Source organism: Ochotona curzoniae, unplaced genomic scaffold (assembly GCF_017591425.1).
Source record: "Ochotona curzoniae isolate NIBS_2020 unplaced genomic scaffold, NIBS_Ocur_1.0 contig_3520, whole genome shotgun sequence".
Classification (NCBI taxonomy): domain Eukaryota; kingdom Metazoa; phylum Chordata; class Mammalia; order Lagomorpha; family Ochotonidae; genus Ochotona; species Ochotona curzoniae.
The window spans coordinates 8944827-8962726 of NW_024465894.1; the positions used below are offsets into that span (position 1 = coordinate 8944827).

Sequence of the window (17900 nt, forward strand, 5' to 3'; positions counted from 1 at the left end):
GCCATGCAAGTCGTTGAATTTCAAACACATTTATTTTCCATCTAAGTGTTGGGTTTGCTGACACCAAGTTTACAATCTGTCTAGCAATGTGTTTAGGGAAAATATCCATATTGATAGCTATTTGGTTTTGGGAACATTTGGCATCTCACAGCAATTGCCAGGTGTCTATTTGTCGGAAGCCTATCTTTGCCAGGCAGCTGGTCTACCATGGAATCTGTCTCTGAGTCCTTTGTGGAACGGGATGTCTCTGAAGACACCGGTCCCTGGTGGCCAGGTGGGACATGCAGGGCTGTGGGCATGCAGCGACAGCTTCCTTCTCTCCCGGGAAGCATGATGTTTGACACCTAGAGGCTCATACTCAAGTGTTGCTTCTGTCTACATTCCCAACTCTGTCACAGCATCCCAGGAGTGTTATTCACGGGCAAGATGCCTCCTCTCCACAGCAGCCAGGACTCCTAAAAAAGTGTGAGTCTGTAAAGAAAGGGATGCTGCTCCAAATCCTTCAGCAGCTTCACACTGCCTTCCAGAGTCGAACACAGTCACAGGCTTTCTGGATCCGCCCCATGTCTTCTTATGCAGCAATGGCCAGGACTTTTCTACCCAGAGCATCTTGGCTGCTGGACTCTTGAGTGCACCTTCACTTTGAAGGCTCTTCCTCAGCATCTCCAAGCCTGGATTTAACTCTGCCTTGTCACTTGCCTGCCAGAATCTTCAATAAATCTCACTTGTGGTCACCAAGGTGTGATGGAAAAGGGAAGAAGCCAAGGGATAATGTTATGGAATGCCAGTGAGGAGGCATCAATGACCTAAAGTCACCAAAGAAAGGGTGAGTGCCATTTTTCTGAGCACAGTCAAGAGAGCTTCACTGGCATCTATTCTAGGCCTTCTTTTCTTCTGTGTAAACCAATATCCTTGAGATCTTTCTGTCGCCAAGCAAGGGACTGTTGGCTTGGTCCTAAAGGATCAGTCTCTGCCTTGGTTATGTTTACACTGAACCACAAAGTTGCCCAAGACCTTGCTGCATGCACATCGACTCTAATCATCGAATAGAAATGACCCAGCCATTCCCTCGGGTTTGACCAGTGTCTCTGTGGAATCATTAGCTCCTATTTCTTTGGAAGAGTTAACAGTTGGGGGAGCATAAAGAGGAATGAGGACTATCAAAGACGTAGGTCAAAGCATGAAGGTTTTTCCAGGAGAGTTGGATCTCCCATGAGGCTAAACTTTCAGTGCCAAATGCAGAGAGGGTTCAGGCAGCCTGGGACAGATTGGTCACAGCCTGGGACAGATTGGAGGAGCATGCAGGGCACACATTATGGTCCTTTTTCATTTTCTTCCGAGGAGCTGCATGCTGGTGCCGTCACTTCTGAGTAGAGAGTCCTTTCACGTACAGAGTCTGTGTCTAACAGATTATTGTGAATAAGAAGCAGATAAGTCAAAGGAAACATGGCACAGGAAAATTAAAAATTGTCATGAATCAGAAACATGTTAAGTCTCCCAGGACATGAGCACACCATAGGCCTGCAGGTGTCTAGTTGCCTCACAGTGTCTGAAAACAGCAGGGTGGGACACATCAACTACCACATCTGGCACATCTTCATCATGTATGTACTGCAAACAGGTCTTAGACTGTGTGAGAGCAAGTCTAGAAGGTTCTAGAAGGTTCTAAAGAAGCCCTGGAAGACTGATCATGTATGTGTAACAGGTAGCTGATAGGGAAAGATGTTGGTTCGGTAGACCCAAGGAAAAGAGTTAAATTCAGATTCGATCTGGGTAGGATCAGTTTTCAGCAGGCCCAAACTAAGAGGTGTTAAAGCAACTGATCGGATGTAAAGGTTCTTACGAGGCGTATATTCAGGTCTTAAGAGGAATTTTTATGTAGGGATGCAGCCGAATGGACGAGAGCAGACACAGGGCTCCTCCCTGCCAACTCAGATGTTCTCCTTATTTGCAGACCAGCTTCAGGTACTTTTCTAGGTACCCTGCTTCCTACACGAGAGAGGACAGTATTGTTCGCATCTCTCATCTGACTCGCTGCTGGGCCTGAAATGGTCAAGGCTGCTCTGACAAGCCTGGAGGAGCTGAAGGAAGGTCTGAGAACCAACCTAGAACTTCCTCTTCACCTACATGCACCTTGGCAGTGGCAATGAACCAATGGTTATTGTGTCTGTACTGTGTGTGTTCATGGTTTTAATGGTTAAATCTAACAAATACCATCCCAGCCAGAGCAATAGTGTCTTGCTGGAGTCTGTGCAGTTGAACCTCCAGTCTCCCTCTGCCTTCCTCAGGTCACTCTGGAGGAGGCACAGAGGACAAAGGACCAAGATTCTATAAGTGACGGTATATTCTGCCTTCTTCTCTTTGAAGCAGATGGCAGCCGCGGGGAGCTCTCCCAGCCAACTCTCACGATCCAGACTCACCCCTACCGCACCTGCGACCCCGTGGAGATGAGCTATCCCAGGGACCAGTTCCAGCCTGCCATCCGGGTGGCCGACCTGCTGCAGCACATCACCCAGATGAAGAGAGGCCAGGGCTACGGGTTCAAAGAGGAATATGAGGTGAGAGACCAGCCTGTGGGTAACCCCCTGGTGACTCTGAGGCTTCTAGAGACTCTTGCTATGAAAAGAGTGGCCCCACCCAGCAACATCAGCATCTCCAGGGCACCTACTGCAAGCACAGTGTCTCAGGCAATGCCCAGACCCACCGAATCCCACCATGCATTCTTACAGGAACTCTACATTCAGCCTGAGGAGCACCACTCTGAGAGTTCAGTATTTCCTCCCTTATATACCCTTCTTCGTGTGTCCTGTCTCTGTCTCCCTTTGCATTTCATTATTCAATTGTCTCCAAAACTTCTGCACTTTGAAACTACATCTTCCTTCTCTTTGAAAATAGACTCCCTTGAGCTCCCATCCCCCTGTGTGATGGCAAAGCCAGCAACCCCACCCTGTGCACCGGTTCCTGGCCTGCTTACCCCTCCTTGGCCCTCCTTGGCCCTCCTTGGCCCTCTGCTTACCCCTGGTCCTGTATTTACACCCAAGTGGTGATCTCACCCCTTCCCCAAACCATGCCTCATCTCTGGTGACTGCAATGCCTTCTCTGCTCCTCTCCCCACTCTTGCATTCAGGACCTGTGTCCTGCCTCCACACAAAGGGTAGTGTTACTGACTTCTGAGAAATAACTGAAAGTTGCAGCCAAGTACAGGGAGCACCCTAACACAACACTATTCCTAACCATCCATTTTGTCCTCAGGCCCTCTGAGGTTCTGTCTCCACTCCCTTCAAGGCTCTCTCCCCTCCCCCACAGCACAAAGGAGAGCCCCCTCCACGTCCCTCCTTTCCTTTATTACACAGATCAGTTGAGCTTTCTGACCTCACAGTTCTGTTTCAGAAGTTGCCCCTTAGGCCTCACCTTTTACTAACAAAATGTAAAACAAAATACAGGGAGAAAACCCATTAAGACATTTTCTGAGCCAATTGCAGCTCCCAAGAGAAATTTTGCAAGTCTTCTAGTGTGTGTGGTATCTAGCTTAGCCAGTGCTAAAGACAAGCATGCCTTTTACCCCCTTCCCCTGCTTCCTTCCCAGCTCTCTGCTAGGCATCCTTTGCATGCAGCACTCCCAGGTCTCTGCATGGGTTTCCTCTTGTATCTGTGTTTTGGCTTTACCACGGGCAGTGTGTGCCCCAGAAATGTTTGGTTCACTTTCACTGGGTACAGAAAAAACTTATTAGCTCACCCTCCACACATTCTGAATTCTTGCTAATGCAGACTAAGTTTATCTCTCAGACTATATTCCAGGAAAGAGCTTACAGAGCAATATTTCAGAAGTTGCATGAGGTCATGAATTTGTGCTAAACTGAGGGTTCAGACAGCTGGATTTTGGTACGGAAAGTAGAGTGATCTCTGAGTTTTCAAATTCTTTATTAATTGATGGACGAATTTGGATAAGGCGATTTCTAAGGGCCTGTCTGGCCCTAGAACTTTATGAGCATATAAAACATGAAGGCAGGGAGCATGTTTGACATATTTATGAGAACCAAAACGTCTGTGTCAATGGCTATGAATAGTTATCACATTGGGAGAACCAGCAGTTAATTTCAAATATGGTTTAAGGAAAATAGCAGTTTGCATATATCTTGTCTACAAATTTTGAGAAGAATATTGAAGCAAGAATCTGAGGACATGAGCTCATTAACTTCTCTGAATTTTATTTCTTGGGGGTTGAATGGTCCCAACCCCTGAGAGTGTGAGAGGCACACTTGCATGTGTCTATGTACCTGTTTGTTGATCAAATATCAGGAGGAAAGATGTAAAGACGTATTCAATATTATGATGTTTGATAAGTACCTAGTAATTCCTTTTAAGTTTCAAATAGCAGTAAGGGAGACATGTGACGTAGTAAAAATGGGCAAGTGGCCAAAGACTGAGCAGGACATGTTGTTAGAACTTGACATGAACAATCTGAAGAGATAAATACAAAAAATGTAGTTGGCTGCATTGGTGCATTTTCTTCCAGAAGGATATGTCTTTTCAAGTCAACCATCCCCAAGTGGTGGATGGCTTTGTAAAATTTGTTCTCTGTACCTTTTTCTGCTTTCCAAGGCTTCCACCATGGAAATAAGCTGCTTTTATAATCAGAGCAAATATGCGTATTCTGCTATTTGAACTTCAACCCAAAATATCCCTAATGAGGCTAGACTTGCTTTTAATTAGTTCAAATTACGTTAATTAGCTGGCTGGAATGCTTAGCTTCTAGTGAACAGTAATTTTTTTTTTGATTATCAGAGGTTAATTGGAAAGTGTTACTTAATGAAAGTCTTTCCACCATGTGCAAGTGCAAGTCCTGGACTCACCGGATGTTGCTCTGACGATGAGGGCTGCTGTGCTAGCCGGATCTTCTTCCTAACCGTAACCCTCACAGGCCTGCTGAGGACTCAAGGTCCCAGTGCAGCCAAGAGAAGCTCCTCCTGACAGCCTGCTGTGTTGTCTTTCACCTGCCAGTTCACTCTGCTGCTCTGTTGTTTTTCATACAAATGGGTGGATTTGACAGGTTGACATGTGAGAGACTTCTCAGCTTGAGAAAGCTGTGTCTTCTAAGCTTCAGTGCAGTTGTACAATCACTTATGTATTTGTTCAGTGTGTTTACTGTTTACCATTGCCAAGGACTGTTTGACGTGTTTGAGGTGCAAGAGAGAGCAGAAGATTCATGCCCTCATGAAGGTTATGTCCTAGCAGGGAAAACAGGAAATAAACACAGGTTTTAAAATAAGGAAATTGAATAGTATAGTGTGTGTGGGATAGCAAGAAATAATACCATTTGTTGTTACACATTATAGGGAATGCCAGCAACACTAAAGCAGTAAATTTGTTGTGCTCACTGATTTTTCAGGTCTGGATTTGGGATAGGCACGTCAGAAATACTCTGTCTTCTCTGTGGTGTCTACAGTCTTGACTGGGATGTCCCTCAGAGAGCTGACATCATTCCCAAGTATCTTTATCAACGTGCTTAGTGACTGATGCAGTCTGGCAGCTGGTATTGTCCACAAGGCCTCTTTGGGTGGGTTGGGCCTACTCTTAGCCACCTCATCAGGGTGGCCTTGAAATGGTTGAACATTTACTTGGTGACTCAGAGCTCCAAAGATGAGCTTTCCATGTCACATTGTGTCTTTACTACTACATCCTGTTGGTTCTAAGCATGTAAAACAATCGACATTTTAGTGGAAAGGAATTAGATGCCATTTCTCAGGGAACAGTGGTCGCCCCATCCTACAAGAGCATAAAGGATAGGAGACATTAGAAAATACAATTTTCATACAATACCTGCTCAAGTAGCATGGAGAAAGCAAGGGCAGATCAATGAGAGGAGATGGTGCATGCCTAGGGCAAGGAGCAAAGCAGATGCCAGCATTCAATGGCATAGCTGGCCATTGCTTCATTAAATTAGATATGGACCTCGACATAGTAGATGTTTGGAGCAAGAGAGTTCCAGATCAAGGGAGGGGCAACTTGGCAGGAAGAATCAGGAGCAAGGAGGCTGGGGGACAGGAGTGCAAGCAGCAAGGGGTAGCGATCCTACGAGACCAGACAGGAGTGACCAGGTAGTATGTTGCAAGTCGCTGTAGGACTTAGGCTTTCACTCTGAGTGAAATGGAAGGTGCTGCAACATGGTGAGAAGATTAGTGATAACGATGCGACTTTTTTTTTTTAACTGGCCCTAACCTCTGTGTTGAGACAAAGAGAGGCAAGTGTGAAAGCAGGGTGATCAAAATTAGGAGGCGTTACCATAACCTGGGATAGAGAACAGTGATGGGACCCAGGCATAGCTGATGAAAAGACAAAAAGGGGGTTGGATTCTGAGTACGTTGATATGTGTCTTCTGTCTACGTCAAGGGCAGAGAGACTGTCATCCTTTGATTCACATCTGGCATGTGTGTGTTGGGGCAGGGGGAATACAGGACTAGGCCAGCCCGAATCCAGTAGTAGTAGCAGCAGCAGTAATAGTAGGGACTCAAGTACTTGAGCCATCACTGTGGTTCCCAGGGTACACATTAGTTGAAAATCAGAATGGAGAGCAGAGCTGCACCTTGCTGTGGGATGCAGCCATCCCAAATGGAGCCTTAAGCACAGCCTCAGATACTTCATACAGTGTAAAGACAGACAACAGGATTTTCTGATATGCAGCATGTGCTAGAAAAAGAGAAATTAAGAGTGACCCTAAGGATCTTGCCATTAGAGGGATAGAGTTGCCACCAGCAGAAATGAAGATGCTTTAGGCTGAGTAGAGGAGGAGCAACCAAATTTGTAGTGTGTATTAGTCATCCTTGCAACGGTAGCGGGTAGAAAGCTGTCCATAGGAGCTTAAAATCTGGCATAGAAATCTGGGTTGGAAAATACAAAAGGCTTTGGGAATCGCTGGCTTATGGATGATATTAAAACCACAAGACTAAATTAGGTTACCATGCAAGTTACCACATAAGCGTACACAGAGACAAGGAGCAAAGGTTGGCCTTTTCTTCAAGGTGTGTGTTCTTTCTGTGAGACAGGGCTTGCTCTGCTGGGTTCTAGGAACTGGGGAGAAGATAAATTAAGCCCTTGTTTTCTCAGGGACTTGGATTATGGGTCTATAAACTGATCATCTCAGTAACTCGACAAAGGACAGCCCTAGGGGCACATGCCACTAGGCTATTTTCAGGGCCAATATGAGGGACGTTTTAACAACACCAATGCCCAGGCCTTATCTCATACCAAGTAGATCCAAACTGTGGACATGGGTGTTGGGGGAAAACATGAGGGTCAGTGTTTTCTAAACCTTACGGTAATTATAATAGACTTCCACAGTTCAGAGGGAGTGGACTCAGAAAACATATGGCATTTCCAGTATGTATCCTGACTGTACCCGCAGACCCCTTTGCGTCACCTGCTGTACTCGCTGACCCTCAAATGCATCGCTGCAGTTGGGGCACAGCCACATCCAAATCAAGAGACGTGCCAGGATCTTGAACTAGAAGTCCTCCTTCCTCCCCAAGCTAGTTCCCCCAGCCCAGACTCTCACCTTTCTCATGAACAAAACAAAACAAAAACACCTAAGCATGGAAGAAAATGCTACCAGACGTTGGCTAAAGGATAGGATTATGCATGCGCCTATCACTTTAGCCTTCATGGCCAGGAAAAAATATCAAGTTTGAGGGACGTGAGAGAGAATAGGAATAGGTGACTTTGTGATGTGGGGAAGGACGAGAAGCATGTTAATCTCAGTCCAAAGCAGACAAGCTGTCATCATAATGAATGGGAAGAACCCAGTAGGGCAACCAGAAGGTATCTGGTTATTACAGCTCCATTAAGACTATTTAAGTCAACAAGGAACAGCTGGGAGGAATATGTTGCTGCCTAACGCGGAGCAAACATTTGTTCATTTCCCAGGTCTGGCAGACAAGCCATGTGCACAGCTTTTGAGGGGACAGCCCCGTGTTGCCATCTTGCTCTCAGCCATCTGTGTAGTGGAGGGAGCAGGAAGCCTCCAAGTGAGACCTAACTGTAGAGTCGGAAGCTTCAGGGCAGCCCGTCTGCTGTGTCCCTGCTCCCAACCACCTGGGCAAGAGCAATGGGCACGTCTGCTTTTCTCCTGGACTGGTAACAGAGTGGCATACACCCCAAAAGCAGGCGACCCTGAGAGGTTCTGGTTCAGCTCCTTCATTTGCAGATGAAAATGATTCTGGAAAGAAACATTAGGAGTTAGTGGCCCATGCCCAAATCATGGATGGGAAAACCATGATTGGTCTTCTACCCTGCAAACTCAGAATGACCAAAAAGAGAAAAGTACAGGGTAGCCCGGTATTCTAGGGCCCTGAGACCTGGAGATTTAAGGCAGTACTGGGCATTCAAGGCCTTCCAGGCAGCACTGAGTCCAGGATGGTGGAGTCAGTTGGAGCTGCCCCTACAAGAATCAATGCCCATTCCTCAATCTGCTCGTGGGAATGTGGTGTCTTTGCCAAGGCAACCCTCCTTGTGGGCTCAGTTTCACTTTCTATGAAATGTTAGATTACTTAGTTAGCATGGATCCCTGAGGCCTGATTACAAATGCTTCTATCACACAAGCATCCAGCTGACCAGGAACACTGAGGACCCACTGTGTGCCTTTCTTGGTTTTAGGCACTGGGGATAGAAAGCTAAATAAAGATCCTGTTTGAAGGGTGCCCATGATCTTGCCAGCCGTAGAATGCTATAACAGTATTCTAGTTAAAACACTCTGAGGATATGAGTAAGGACAGTTCAGGGCAAAGGTTGTCATTGTCTGTTTTTGCTTTTTTTTTTTTGTCACACAGATCCATCAGAAGCCTCCCAAAAAGGAGACCTTGAATTAAAAATAACACAAAAAATGGAGTAGCAGATAGTTGAACGTAAAGCTTTATATGCAAAGATTGGAAGCATAGAAGAAGTACCTTGTTATAGGCAGCTTTTAGAAAGGAAATAAGACTGTCTATGAAAAGGGAACTAAACATGGAACTGGTCAGGGAGATAAGTAGTCATCTTACAACTGAGGCAAACTCACAAGGTGATAGCCAAGGCGTCCAATAGTCTACCTGGGACTCCAGCTGCAGACAAGCGTTGGCCCTCTCAAACACATATGTGATGACTGACTCAATGGGTAGACAGCTGGAGGAACTGAATGTCTGTAGCTGGGAGTGGGGCACGGGGATCCCCAAGGTCATAAGCTCAGAGATCTGGGGAAATAGGGACACACTGGCAGGAGTAACCTCCATGAAGCTGTGGATGTCTTGACAGCTTCTTTTTTCTCTTGCCTGAAGCATGAGGAAAGTAGTATAGGAGTATACGACTGGGCTTTCCTGCATTATAAACTGCTGCTGAAGAATCTTACATATTGAAGAATAGTTCTACCAAGGAAAAAAAGGAAAAAAAGGAAAGTATTTCTTAAAGAAGTTGAGGTGGAGTCTTCACCATAAATGTGCTGTTTCCAAACTGCCAACTGGTTCTGAGTGGGACCTGTGTCAGAACCACCTGCAGGGTTAGTAAGGGGCACGGAGGCACAGGGATTTTCCCCAAATTCTGCAGGGTGCCTGGTATGGCTCGTCAGTGTTTGAGAACCACTGGCCTAAAACTTGTCATTGGAAAGAGGCTTTGTGGCTTTGCATTACGCCTGTTAAACAGGGTGCTTTGTGCCACCGCACTGGCATGCACTCAACTGTTCTTCCTTGCTCAAAGCTTCTGTCACAGACAAATGCCCCATCTTGCTGCAATCTGATTCTCTGCTCAGTTTCCCCAGCAGAGCTCATAAATTACCGTCTATTTAGTGACATGGTGTGCAATAATATTTGCTCTCCTGATGCCACTCCGAGTAGCCGTCGTTAGTCATCCTTTTCTGCCTTCTGTGCCCACATTTGTAATCCCTGAGGCATGTGCTTTTCAACACAGAAGGTGGCAGGTGTGGAAAATGTGGCCTCTGCCAAGGCCACAGCTAACTCACACAACACCTTAGAGTGAAATAGCAAGAATTCACTGTCACCTTCCAGAAAAAAGTCATGGTATGTGGAAGTCTGAAGTGCCTGCCCTATGCAAGGTGTTTCCTTCAATGAACTGGTCTTGTATTGGTTACCTCCTATAGCCTCTGTCATTTATTTGCCTGTGAGCCTTCAGCTCCAGTAAATGTGGATATTAAATACACCCTCTGATGAAATTCAGAGCACTTCTTGAGGCTCCCATCAGATCATGAAACTCATTCCCATTCCCTAAATACTACGTTTTACCAGGATACTAGAATGACCATTTTGTCCTAACTTTCCCAGGATAAACTCAGTTTATTGATAGTCCTGTATCCGTAGGTCCAAGACAAAAAAGAACAGATGTTGCAGGAAGTCTCCTGTTGCTTCCCTTCTGACAAAAACAAGTCAACCTAGATGCTTCTGATAAAGTGGGGCCAGAAAGTGAGTTTCAGTAGTAGGCCAAGAAGCCTGAGTATTGAAGGCTTGAAATAAACTGGAGAGGGTTGCGGAATACCCGCTGTGTGTCCCACGTTGAGTCAAGTGTAGCAGACATTACGTCAGAAAATCACTCATTGTCACAAACTCTGTAGCGTGAGTTTTTTTTTTTCATTTTAAAATTTTACGTTTACAACTTCCATGGAATAAAATTCAAATTGTAAGTTCTAACAAATGCATGGAGTTATGTAAACATGAACCTGAGCAAGCTACTTAAGAGTCTTAGGAGCCAAAAAAGACCCACACTGTTTCCCGTGTAGTAAAATGCTTTACCTTAACTTGAGGTATTATTGACTTCATTTTCAGAGAAGTTGAAACTTGCAGTACAAAAAAGATTTGAAGTAAAAAAAAAAATTCAAACACTGTCTTTTGCAAAGGTCTGCCTCAAGGAGCTTTCCAGCGACAGGTATTCTCAGCCACTCATCATGACACTGCCAGCCTCTCAGATCCCACCTACAAAGGAATAGCCACAATTTCTCCATTGACTTCATGTGCAAGATGTGTTTCTTCGGAGCATAAATAAGCAAAAAAAAAAAAAATATCTGAGTAAGATGGCCCCTCCTTAGTGAGGACCCTCCAGAATTTCCCTATGCTAGTGGTAGGCAAGGTCATGGGAACACCCTCTTGGGCTGGACTGATGCTGGAAGGGGGCACGCCTTCAGCTCTGCCCTCTGGCACCCAGCAGGAATTGCCTCATCAGCAGTCCCTGGGCCTGGTTTTGCTGCACCCCGGGGCATATCAGATCCAATTATCTCCAGGGATACAGTCAAGCCAAGGAGAGTGACTGGGAGTATCAGAGCTGACAATCTGCAGAAGATAGGGAGGTGAACAGGTGAATGAAGTGATTGCCATGGCTGTTCCTAGGAGTGTCATGTTCTGACATCTCACTATTTGGGGCATTACTCAAAAAAAAAAAAAGCATAGCTCTAAAGAAGAGTATCCGAAGACCTATGGGATTCTTGAGCAATCGCCCTCTTAACAGGTGCTAACAGGTAGAAAAAGAAACCAGCTCAGTAGGCATCAGACCCAGTGCTCAGTCCTACAGGGAACAGAGTGGTAAGCGGGGAAGCCAAGGCTGGTTGCAGTTTCAGGGTCTGAAACAGCACAGCAGGGAACACAACACCTGTGGCTAATGGTCATGTAATTGGAGTTTCCCAGAGTTCCAGGGGGCCTCAGCTCTGTAGCTGGGAAAGTAGGCTTTAACCAGAGAGAACTGGTCTAAAGCAGACACCAGATGCTAATATTTGAGATGCATCGCCAAGGATAAAGGGGTTTCCAGTGAAAATTGTTCCTAGACACTTGCGCTGGCACTGTCTCAGCTCCTATCTCTTAAGTAATGTCCAAAACTTCCCATTGATTTAGAATAAAATTCCTATCCTGTACCATGATTGAATGTCCCTAACAGCCCCCAATTCTCATCCTGTGTCAGTCTCGTCATCTTGTTCTGTCAGCTCTGGAGAACTCTAGAAGCTCATTCCATTGCAGCAATTGTGCCCTTTCCACTTCCTCAGCATGGACCATTCTTTCCCCAGAACTTAGCGTGGCTGGTACGTGATCATTGCTTAGTTTTTAACTCAGTTGAGTCAACCTGAGACCAGTAGGAACAGCCCCAGAATTGAACAAATTGGGTTTGCTGCTTATAGTAGTGAGAGGAATAAATGCAGTACATTGTGCACTGTGAGGCATCTCGGGAAGAAGAACTTGCAATGGACTCAGAATCTGGGATATATTGTCAGTTGGCAGATGGTTTAAGGAAACAAGGCCTTGTTATAGATAGGACACTACTAGAAATTGGTATAGATGATGAATCTAATAAGGAAAAAACTAAAGAGAGGCTAGACTGTAACACACAAAGAAGCAGTCATTACTCATGAAGTAAAAAAACCTTTGGCCACTTTCTTAGCTTCAATCTTACATTGTTGTCCGTACGCAGATATGAGTTCTTTACTGCCTCGTTCTACCATGATCTCAGAACAGCCTTGTTGGGGTGAGTGTTCTGTGCTATTGTTCACATCCAACAAGGGAATGTGAGGGCACAACCATAAGTGCCAGGCCAGCTCTCCAAAAACAGGACTGCTTTCTCCTTCTCAGATGTCATCTTTTAGAGGTGTCTTGCCCCAATCTAAGCCACCTTTTGGCCTCTAATATCTACCAACCCCAGCAACCTAGTCATTGCCTTCCGGTCCTTGATATATCCAATTATCTATGAGTTTAATTGTGATCTGTCCCTCCCCACAAGTAAAATCATGAGTGAGATTAGGTCTGTTCCATTATCGTTGTTGTTGCCTCCAAGACGCAGCCCACATAGCCATGTGGAAAGAAGGAAGGAAGGGAGAACAGACTTGTTCAACCTGTGTCTTGAGAAAATCATTTCTTGTCTCTGGACCTCACCTTTTCATCTGTATCATGAAGCAACACTTTCCTCGACCTGTCCTCCCAAATCTGACTTTCTATAAATCCCAGAGCTAAGTTCTTCAGGGACAAGGAAATCCCCAGTCACATCCTTTGGATCAAATACAAAAGATAATTGCATGGAGAAGCAACACTGTAGAAAAGTAGAAGAAAATATCTAACTCAGAGAGAAAGGCAAAACTGAAGCTCAGTACTCTAAGGAGAAGAGAATGAGAAAAGGAAAGTAGAGATTGATAATAGATGAGTATAATGATATGGCAATTTTGTTTTCAAAAAAATGTGATTAGCTCCTAATGACTGCCACCATTCCCTGGTCAATCTACTGTAACTAGCCGCTAATGTAAAAATAATGCCCCTCTGCTTGCTCGCTTTGAAGATGGAGATGAGTTTTCCTTTCATACTTTTACCCCCTCTCATTTTTTTTTCTTGAGGAGATTATCCCCTATTAGATTGCAGCTCCCTAAAAAGGGAAATGGATGTGTGATCAAAGCCTGCCAATTAGGGGGTCATTACCACTCCCTGTGGAGCGGCTCTGTTGGATATTGCCTTCTCTGCCTTTGTCAACATCAGCAAAACCCCCAAACCTACTCCCCGCTCCACCTGCCTCCCACTTGGTGGAGAGCTTCGTGGTGGTTTCCCACAGAGAATTGCCACTCACACCTCACACACTGTTTTGCTAGGCTTAAGTTTGGGGAACTGGTGTCCTAAAGGGCATAGCCTTAAGCTTGGGAGTCCTGGGAACTGTATCATTTAAGGAATCTGGAAGTTGACAGGAAGGACTTTCACCAAATCTCTGCAGAAAGTGTCAAATCCAGAGGATGTAAATGTATCTGGAAGGAGGAAAAGACTAAAACAGAACAAGGCAGAATAAAGAGGAAACTAGTGAGTCTTCCAAACCAGAGGCAGGACATTTGGGGAGGTTGTGAACTGCCTGTCACTGAGAGTGACCAAGTGATGCCATGAATCGGTTTATCAGCTGCCTGGAAGGCCAGCTAGATGGCATGAAAGGTGACATACGCCTGTGAGATCCCGGCATTTACCTTCTGAAGGCCCCTGAGCATTCACTCCAGAGGAGGCCCAAGGTACATCCAGGGCCAACACTTGGCTCAGCAGACACAATCACAAATGTGATCCTGCCATTTCCAGGAAGGAAACTGTGAGAATCCAACAGACACATTTTGAGATGATGCCATCACAGAAGTGACTGTCCTTTGGGCTTCAGCAGGATGGGGAAGGGTGAGTAGAGGTTTCACCAACAACATGTGTGAACAGGGTTTCAAGGACTATAGGAGTTCACTTGGCAGACTCAGAGCAAAGAGAATTTCAGGCCAAGGGAATAGCTTGTATAAAGTCTCAGAACTTTGAAATACCTTCGCAATGGTTTGTCAGGACAAGGTCAAAAAGTGAAGTTGGAGGGCCATGTAAGGTAGAGTCATACAGAACCATGTCATTAAGAGTAGACTTTATCCTGGAAACAGTGGGAAGGGCAATGGCTTGTTCCTGCTCACAGTTTAGAAAGATCTCTGTGATGACATTGGAAAAGAGATTGGAGGGAACAAAGCCACAACTGAGAGAGCCAGGGAGAAGACTATGGGAGAGTGTTCCTCCAAGTGAATAAAGCGAGAATGACACTGGAATTACCCAGGGAGCTTTCCGTCCCAAGGCCTGTGTACTGATCTGGAGGAGGCCCTTCACATTCCTTGCAATTCTGAAGTTTCCCCAGGTCAACCTCATTGGCAATCCCAAAGATATTGCAAGCTAGTGATTAACCACACTCTGGCACAATGTACACAGCAGATATCCAGCTTCATTTTTACAACAAGTAACAGAAAAGCATTAAGACTGTTCTGTTTTTGACTTTACAGTACTCTGGGGGGAAAGAGGAAAGAGTTGAATAAACAGTTGCTTGACTTTTGTCATAAAAGAGTTTCAGCATAGAACAACTACCGCCCCCCCCCCCAATTCACCTTGAAGATGGAGAAATGCAGTGTCAACATGATGACTAGTAACCTTCCCCATGCCACATGGAGAATGTATCTGAAAAACTAACCTGTGGGAGCTGGAGTTATCTGATCTGAATGGGAGGAGAGCCACAGGCTGGGATCTCACTTCTAAGCTGTGTATGACAAGTATTTGCAACACAGAGGTGGCTTGAGCTGGTGGAAAGATGCATATAGAGTAGTGATGGTTTTAAAAGAGAGAACCAGAACAGAAGGAGAAACAGGAAGAGGACAAAAAGGAGAGATGAGCCCCACATTTTGTAAACGTGAGCATGGGACTGTCTCCTTCATCCCATTGTCACACCAATTTGTACACTTGATCTTAGCCAAGAGGCCGAGAAGCGATGTCATACCAGTTTCTGAAGGCAGACATTAGTGCCAGAGCTTAAAGCCTGATTTGCCTGTTCTTCCAGGTGCTCATCTAAAGCTATTGAGACACCAAGAGGAAAAAAAGGGGGCAGGTACTCTAATAGTTTAATTATTAGTATCCCCATTTAAAATCTGGGAAAAACTAAGTTGGAAAACATGACTTGCCGCAGGAAGCCCAAGCAAGGACTCCTGACCTATGCCCTCCAGTAAATCTGGAATGCATAGATAGCACAAAGGGAACCAATCTGCATTTGGGAACTGTGGTCATGTTTTTAGGATAAAGGTCTGAAAGCCAGAACTGCAGGCGAAATCCAGCCCAATGCCTGTTTTGTTAATAAAGATTTATTGGAGGATGGCCATGCCCTTTGGTTTACTTTTTGTCTCTGACTGCTCTCACTCCCCAGTAGTAATCTGAGTATGAATAGATGCCACTGAGATTTGGAAAGAGCTTGCCAACCTCTGCCATAGAAAGCCCATCCAAAGCAAGGAAGGTGACTGTATGTGTGGGCACTCTCCTTTTCACAGCTGGTTGTTATGTGTGCCAGAAAACATGGCCTGTGAAGTGCCTGAACTTCTGACCAATCTGGTTATAGAGTCATCCTTGCTTAGGATGAACCTAGTGAGGAAACAGATGGTGATAGCAAGGCTGTAGATGAAGGGGAGTGAAGCTCTTTCTCTTGCATGGCTGCCAGTGAGTTTTGCAGAGGCAAAAGCCATCTCAGGAGCGATTCAAGGGCTAGAGCAGGACACTCGGCTTGTTCTAGAAGAGGCAAGATGGTGACAGTATTCCAAACACAGCCTGTCCTTCTTGCTCCTGGAGATCTTCTGAAGCTCTTTCCACTCCCTTAGAGGCCCTCTCTCCCTCTATTAAACAACTGGATTCATTCTTATTTCTTACACTATCCTCTTATCCTTCTTTATTTTTCTTGTATCAGTTTTCATCATCTAAAATAATATGTTTTCTTGTTTAGTTGTTACATCTCCTAATCCATTGATTATTCAAGGACTCTCCCTCTACATACCTCTATTTTCCTAGAATGGTACCCTGCAATATGAGGGATTTTATAAGTAGATGATGAATCAGTGAATGAAGGAGTAAAAAAGAAAAATGGCTCCCTTACTGAATGGGATTGTGAACTCAGGACTGACATGCAGAGAACATCAGTAACACATCAGTCAATGAGTGAGCAAGAAAGTTGGTGGAAGAACCAAGCCTGTGTTCTCCCCAAGCCCCAGCTGCATGATGCCTCGTGATGAGTGATCTGTCACAGTGGGTCCCATCTCCTGTTGGTTCGGCTGTCTTGGACAAAGCTCCTGTCTCAGGCAAATCTAACTACTGTTTCTTTTTAGGCCTTACCGGAGGGTCAGACGGCGTCATGGGACACGGCCAAGGAGGATGAAAACCGCAATAAGAATCGATATGGGAACATCATCTCTTGTAAGTGCCATCTGGAAAGTCCCCAGCAGCAAGCTGTGGGATTATGAAGGAAGAAAAACCGTTCTTTACTTAGAATTATTATCAAATAACCGTTGATGATTTTAGCATTGAGTCCACATACCAATCCAGGAGCTTTATTTTAGCAGTCTTCTCATACTTGGTCTTGATGTCAAAGCATGGCTGATTTCACTTGAAGGGAGCAAGGAGGGATGGGTCCAGGCAGGGGTGATCCAAGATGCATATTAGAGGAGAGCCTTTGATGGATGGGCCTTGCCTGGCATTGTCTGTCCAACAACCTTTCAAGTGCAGGAGGAGGTTGAACTAAATGTGTTGCCATTGAGAAGATCCCACTACTGGGCAGATGTAGGAGCCCTGTATGTTCTGAAGCTCCTACAATTCAGAGGACTGCCTTGGCAGCAGCTTGGGGTGGAGAGCAAGGCACTGCCCTTGCTGGCAAGAGAAAGTGTTCATCCAAGGCCGTGTTCCAAGCAAGGGCTGATGCTCAGAAGGGGCCTGGTGTCTTGGGAAATGGCCAGTTCGGGGGTTGATGCAATGGAGGATCACAGAAAAGCCCAGATTCAGAAAAGACACTTTCTCCTTAACCCTGTTGCTAGCAGAGGCTTAACAGTGAAGATCTGTACTCGGGGCCTGGCTAAGTGCACCATTGAAGGGTCTGGGCCTGCAAGAGGACAGAGTGTTTATGTGTGTAAAGCTAGGACATTACTTTTTATTAAAAAATGAGATTCACTTCCCTATAGGCACATCAGTGAATGACTTGATGGAGTCAGTACTATCTAATAGAGCCCTCTGGCGTCTGACTGCTGGGTGTCTGTGCCAGCTGCAGGGCCCTGGGTTTCCTATCTCCCTAAGCTTCCATTTCTCTACCTGTGAATGGATGGAGATAGTACAGATAGAATGATTGTAAAGGCACATGAAATAGTTGTCATAGTATCAGCAATTTTTTTTAGCCATAGGTTTCTTTTTCAGGATCATTGGAAAGTAGGTATGGATATTCCACCTATGTGGGGACATAGAATAAGGCAGGTTGGTAGCAAAGAAAAGTGTAACTGGGTGTCTGTTTCAGAAAATGACTGTGCTAGCAGATGAGGAAGGAGGATTCAAGCAGGATAGGATAAAGGCAGAGCGTCCCTCAGGAGATTGCTGCAGCTATGAGGTCGAACAGAGGCG

The 17900-nt window shown here is 45.4% G+C and overlaps 1 protein-coding gene across 3 annotated transcripts in view; it reads left to right on the forward strand.

The window, feature by feature from the left end:
- Window positions 1-17900, forward strand: part of PTPRT (protein tyrosine phosphatase receptor type T) — a 918862-nt gene that overhangs the window by 846109 nt on the left and 54853 nt on the right. For 2 of the 3 annotated variants that reach the window (XM_040981457.1, XM_040981458.1), the window contains 2 exons: window positions 2368-2558; window positions 16625-16712. In XM_040981457.1, the coding sequence (XP_040837391.1) occupies window positions 2368-2558; window positions 16625-16712 (279 nt within the window). The remainder of the gene's footprint in view (window positions 1-2367; window positions 2559-16624; window positions 16713-17900) is intronic. The other variant, XM_040981459.1, reaches the window with a different exon arrangement.